The 6976-nt window shown below is 29.2% G+C and overlaps 1 protein-coding gene and 1 pseudogene across 2 annotated transcripts; one reads left to right on the forward strand and one right to left on the reverse strand.

The window, feature by feature from the left end:
- Nucleotides 1–2859: 2859 nt before the first annotated feature.
- BDBG_16122 lies at nt 2860–2948 on the reverse strand (annotated as a pseudogene). Its single transcript has one exon. The product of its transcript is annotated as a tRNA-OTHER (tRNA).
- Nucleotides 2949–6414: 3466 nt separating this feature from the next.
- Nucleotides 6415–6618, forward strand: BDBG_16123 (uncharacterized protein; the record flags this gene model as incomplete). Its single annotated transcript, XM_031724132.1, has 1 exon — nt 6415–6618. The coding sequence occupies one exon, from the start codon at nt 6415–6417 to the stop codon at nt 6616–6618; it is 204 nt and encodes a 67-aa protein (XP_031575848.1).
- Nucleotides 6619–6976: the final 358 nt, after the last annotated feature.

Below are 6976 nucleotides of genomic sequence, written 5' to 3' on the forward strand. Positions count from 1 at the left end.
CTTATAATAAGCAGAGTATGAGAACTTAGATCTAAGAACTGAGAAACTTATAAGAGTTATCTTTAAATTACAAGATCTTTTCAGAATCTGAAGAAGATTTGTAGAAACTGTAATTATTACAGATATTACAGATGATATATACTTAAGACTTATATAACTTTAAAGACATAATCTGTATATAGCTGTCTGTGAGTTAGATTTATACTTCTAATCAGTGTTGATAGACTTACTTATAAAGATAGAATCAGTTAATATTGTAGAGTTAATTAGAGAAGATAAGCTCATCTATATAATAAGTTTATAAATATCTAAGAACTTCACAGTTATGAAAACTGAGCTTCAGATATTAGAGAAATACTGAGATCTTATAGAGATATTCAGCTTAGTAAAGATAGCTGAGCTTTCTTCTCACTGTGAGAAGAATCTGATAATAGATTTGATAGAAGAATAGAAATTCTTCTGAGAATTAATTTATAAGCTCTCTCATTATGAGACAACATCTTGCAAATCTATATAAAGAAGAATCTAAAGAATGACTTTATCTGATCTTCATAGATCTCTGCAGAAGTCTCTGTAATATTTATAAAGAAGAAGAATAAAGATCTCAGATTATATATAGACTACTATAATCTGAACTTCAAGATAATAAAGAGTCACTACTCTCTATCTCTGATTATAAATGTAATCAACTGTCTTATGAAAGTTATTATATTCATACAACTGAATATAATCAATATATATATATAACTGTGAATACAGTCTGAGAATGAATAAAAGACTGTCTTTAAAACTGCACTGAGATTATTTAAATATCTAGTGATTTCTTTGAATCTGACTAATATTCCTGCAGAATTTCAGTCATTCATTAATAAAACACTTTATATATATCTGAATGTTTTTGTGATAATATATCTGAATAATGTAATAATGTACTCTGTAAAGAAGAAAGAATACACTGAGTATATATAAAGTGTGTTGAAGGTTTTAAATAAGACAAAACTGTATATTAAGCTTATAAAGTATAACTTCAGTACTTATCAGATTAATTTCCTAGAATATATAATTACTGCAGATGATATTCAGATGAAATCTTCATAGATTGAGACTATTCTATCATAGCTGAAGTTAACTAGTATTTATAAGATTCAGATCTTTCTGAGCTTTGTGAATTTCTATAAACAGTTTATTTTTATATTTATAAGAATCTTCTTGACTCTTACAGACATACTGAAGAGTGAAAATAAGAAGAAGTCATTCTATAAATGAAGAATAAAAAGATTATTAAGAAGAAAGAGCTGAAAGAACTTTCTTATCTTAGAAGCTTATAAGATCTTTATAAGATTAAAATAGATATCTATAAATATAGTGACACTATTTCACTTTAATCTCTTACTCTTAATCAGATTGAAGACAGATATCTTCTTCTTTATAATTTCAGAAATAATCTTATAACTACAGTTAAATAAGAACTGAGTTTCAGTGATCTTTTTCTCATGAAAGATACAATCTACAGAGATTAACTATAATATTTATAATTAGAAGCTTCTTATAATAGTGAAATTCTTTTATCACTGATATTACTACTTTGAGAGTCTTATAACAGTGATTACTATTAGAACTGATTATAATAGCTTATAATAGTTTACTTCAATTAAGAATCTCTCACAGTAATAGATTCACTGAGCTCAGAGACTGAGTGAATTCTGACTTAAGATAAAATATATCAAGAGAACTAAGAACTCAGCAGACAGACTCTCTCACAGATCAGACTATATTAAGAAGATCAGAGTGACAGATACAGAGAGACTAGAGAAGATAGAAAAGCTTTGTAAGATGCTCAGACTAAGTATTATAAAGAGATTGACTGAAGAGTCTCTCAATTCTCTGTGAGAGAAGAAAGAGAAGAGAGAGAAGAAGTCTGTATAACTACTCTCTATAACACTGAGAGTTAACACTCTGAAGATCTTTATAAGAATTCTTGAATAGAGTATCTATAATCTGAAGAATTTACAGACTTTGAGAAGTATTATGAAAGATCTGATGTAAAGAAAAATAGAGTATAAGTCTTTATAAGATTTTCTATTCAGATTATCTGAACTGTAACTGAAGAATGAATATACTTACTATATTCAGAAACTGCTCATAGCAGAGATCAATTCTGCAGAAATAAAGAGTTAAAGAGACTTAAATAATCTCTTATGAAGAGAGAGCTGAATTTATATATCTGTGAATAAGTTTCTATGTATAGAACTTATTAAAAGATATCATAACTCTTCTCTAGTAAGTTATTTTACAGATACTAGAACTTATAAGTTACTTATAAGAAAATACTTCTGATCAAAGATGTGAGAACTTGTGAAGAAGATAGTGAATTCTTATACTATGTGTCAGAGTTTATAAGTAGTGTGATTCAGACTATATAAAGAACTTACTCCTCTACTCATTTCATAGAAACCTTGAGAATAGCTAGAAATGAATACTCTTATAAGTCTCTCTGAAAGTAAGAATATATATAATGTCTGCTTTGACAGTGTACTGATGATAGTGAATTACTTCATCAAGATAACACTTATTATTATTATTATTATTATTATTCTTTTATTATACTCATATGCAAGCGGAGCTTATGATGAGTCCTTGCGTGATGTTAAATACAGGTCAAGTGTTGGTTATACAGAAGGAAATACAGGTGTTGAGACCACGCCAAGATAACAAGAACATAGGAAAATACAAAGAAGTGACAATTAGATACATGCAATAATAACTTCCCAGCCCAGAAACATAGAGCGATTCATTGAAGCGATTTGTACACCTCTGTATTTATTAGAAACCTGAGGTGCTTGAGTTCCGGATTTAATGTATCCCCTGCGGGTTTCGAACCCACGCGCCTTGGTTTCCCAAGCCAAGGTGCTATCAGGTGGCCGCATTAACCATTCGGCCACTGAGACTTATCAAGATAACACACTTTATACTCACTTATAAGAACTTGAAGTGAAAGAATTTAACTTATATCTTTGTCTGTGATGTGATCTGATTGCATGACTTGTCTGTAAATATTATCTTAAATAGAGAATTAATCTTTGTAGAAGAGTTCTGATCTGATCTGATAACTATACTGAAGATCTTATAAGATCTAAGCATGACTTTTCATTAACAGACAGATTATCAGATAGAATACCTGATAAGTATATTAAAATGATATCTGCAGTGCTTTGTTAATTACAATCAGAATGACTGAGTGTATTAATTATCACTTATAGAGTTTGTGTATAATAACTTAAAGTATATCAGTACAGATAAAACCCTCTTTAAGATGCTCACTGAGACTCATTCATAAATAATTCTAATAAATCTGTGAAAGTACACTATAGAGTGTGATAATGCCTGTGAATAGGCTGAGAGAATTCAGAAGATTCAGAAGAAAGTCTGTGAATTCTTGAGAAAGACTCAAGAGTATTAGAAGAGATACTATGACTTTAAGCATATTATAAAGAGTTTAAAGAAAGATAATAGAGTCTGACTGAGTCTAGAAAATATTATTATATAAAGATCTAGTAAGAAGTTAAATCTCTTATAAATAGAATCTTATAAGATTATGAAGAAAGTTAGCTCACAGTTCTATAGATTGAAGCTGTCATCTGAGTTATAGATATATAATGTTTTTCATATCTCTTTACTCTATGAATATAAGAAATTCTTAGAAGAGAATTCTGTAGCTTATTACTCTATTTACAAGATACTAGAGAGTGAAAGAGAATATCAGATCAAAGAGATTATTAACTCAGAGAAGTGAGAATATAAGCTCTGATTCAAGATTCAGTGATAAGAATATTCTGATAAGATGAATAAGTTCACTTAAGAACTATCTGAACAGATAAGATATCTGTAGAAGCTGAGACATAACTTTTATACTGTGAATTCTGATAAGTCAGAATAATACAGTCTTCACTAAGAATCTAATTATAATAAAGATATTAACACTGTTATTTATAAATTCTAGTCTAAAAGATAATGAGTTTCTACTGAGATGAACAGTCTGCAGTGTATATAAAGAGAAGAAGAAATTATACTCTTATTAAAGCTAAAAAATAAGAAAATAAAAATAGAGCTGTAAACACAATTTAGAGATTAATAAAGAAAAAATAAAGAAAACTCACACTCACATTCTTAATACTTATGATACTCAATTCTCTCACAACTATCAATTTTCTTCTTCAAAGAAGCAGAGAGTATCATACCTGCAGTACAGATAATTGTTACATTTGACATAAAAATTATTAGAAATACACAGACTTCAGAGAAGTCAGACATCAGAGTATATATAGTTATAACAGAGTCTTGAGAGCTGATTATCTGTGTATGTGATTAGATATCTCTTATAAAGCTGTGTTCACTTTCTCAGTTATGCTAAAGTATTCAGTCTGAAAATAATTAAGATGTGAAAAGAGAGCTCATCTACTCAGATTAACTCTTATTATAAATTCATGACATTTGCATTGTCTTAATTACTCAGATTTTACAGATATCTGAAAACTCATCTTCTATTAACAATGAGATTGCAGAAATGTGCTGTGATGTGAGAATCATTGATAGAGAATCTAGACATATTTACATATACCTGATCAGAGATTGTGTGAGCAGAGAGAGAGTAATTATAGGTCTGCAGAGCTGTAGAAGACACTGATAAAACTAAAAGCTTTATAAGAACTGTTAGCTAGAGTCTGTAAGAAATTACTTATAAGAAGACTTACAGTAAAGAGAGAGACTACACTGCTTAAAGTCAGAAGCTGATCTGAAGAAGGCATGAGATTGATCACTGATTCAAAGATCAGATGTGATGACAGAGCTGAGAGAAGTGAAGACACTATTGTGAGCAGTGATGTTACTGCTTCATCAACTGATAAAAAGTAATCAGAGAAGTTATGAGAATGCTTATAAGAAGCTTAACAGCAGTCAGACATTATTTGTGAAGATATTGAAATTGAAAATATTTTTATTCTTAAGAAGTTCTTGAATCAATATATAGATATTGTTAGAAACACTCTCTCTCTATTATCTGAGTGAAAATACTTCATAGATAAATGAAGATACTCACAGTTTATAAAAATAAGAGCTGTTATAGAAAAAGAAAAAAGAAGATGAAATTTTATAAATAGATCTGAGATATTTATACTACTCTAGAGAGATTTAGTTATACTGTGAGTGATTTTATGAAATAGTTAGATTACTCTAATAAATAAAGAGTGATTGTGAATTGCAGATCTGAATCTTTCTATATAACTATAATGAGTGATTACAGACTGTAGATATCTTGATTCTATAATTCTACAGAGTTGATAAAAGAATAGAAAATTTCTTATAATTCTACAGTGTTAAAGAATAATGATTCATAAGAATGAGTGAAAGATTAACTTATGAATACTTCTCTTTAATAAGAGTGATCTTATAGAGAGTAATTCATCTGTGAGATGAATCTGTGTAATAATTACATAAGAATCTTATAAAAATGATTGAGAGTTAACTGAAACTCTTCTATATAGAAGATATGAGATGAATCTGTATAGTAGTCAGAGAAGAATCTATAGACTATAAAGAATCTTATAAAATAAGAAATTAAGTGATAGACTCTTTTCTCTTTATAATAACAAGGGATTTTTCCTCACTGAGATTTTTTATAGATATAAAGAGTTTTTAGTGAGTATTACTACAGTGCTGAGCTGATTCTATGAAGTCACTCAGTGAAAGACTTTGTAAATGAAGTCTTAGAGAGGAGAGAGTATGTAAGAAATTCTGCTTCTTATGAATTTTTTATCTCTATTTCTATCTCTCATGTAACTAATAGAGTTAGCGGCCCTTGACTACACACAACTATATAGACTGAAGTTTGTGAATACTATTCACAACTCAGCTTGAATGCTATTATATATTTAATCTCTATAGTTTATCTTTCTACTGTGAATACTTCTAGTAGTTAACAGTACATATCATGCCAAGCTGCAAACACCTGAATAATCACCTGCGAGCACTTATTCTTACAGAGAGTGACGCGTGACTAGAGTAGATGTTGATGATTACTACATCTACTCTAGTCACGTGCCACTTCAATCTATTCATTTAGTGTAACTCATGTAGTTAGATTACAGTATAATATAATAATGTTATTCTTCAGAAGGTTATAAAGCTCTTCATAAGTAATAAATAATCACAATAATGTGTTAAATTGATATCTTAACATGTCATTACAAGTGTGCGTAGATGATTTATTAATTAATTAAACTCATGATTAATCTAAGATTCAGAAGAACATCTGACTTAACAAAAGAATATATGTCTTTAAGATGAAGAAATGAGAAAATGTCAGAGCAGTAAATACAAGATCACAGATCACTGTTAATATGAATAATAAATCAGAAGATGACTTCTGAGATATTTAAGCTGAATAAAATCATCACAGAGAAACAGTCTGATGAGTTCAATGAATATAAAGATCTGATTGAAGGTATTAGTAAGATGTCAGACAATGCAGAGAGCTCAAGTGACTGGAATAATAATAGCTCAGTGAGTGAGAAGACTTGTATAAGACTAGAAATTGCAAGACTTCAGCATGAGATTGAGTGAATGAAGATCAGTAGAGGTAACTCTGCAGATGATGAGATGAGAGCAGATCTGACAGAATATCTTTAATGAAAAGAAAAGACATCTGTCATAATAAAAGTTCTTGAAGAATTCAGAAGCTAAGTAAGACTTATCAAAAGATTAATAGTTCTCACTGAATTCATTAACTACTTCATGTGAAGACAGGAAATTCTTTTAACTACAGAGTAGTCTGAAACTGATGATATTCTTAAAGATAATAATCTTGATGAGAATGTTACTATGAACATGCAATGTTTCTGAAAAGAATGCAATCTTTGATTATATAATTACATGTAATCTGCAATTGTTCTGCAGACTAAGACTCATTTCACTATACTCA

This window comes from Blastomyces gilchristii, assembly GCF_000003855.2.
Source record: "Blastomyces gilchristii SLH14081 genomic scaffold supercont1.1, whole genome shotgun sequence".
Taxonomy (NCBI): Eukaryota; Fungi; Ascomycota; class Eurotiomycetes; order Onygenales; family Ajellomycetaceae; genus Blastomyces; species Blastomyces gilchristii.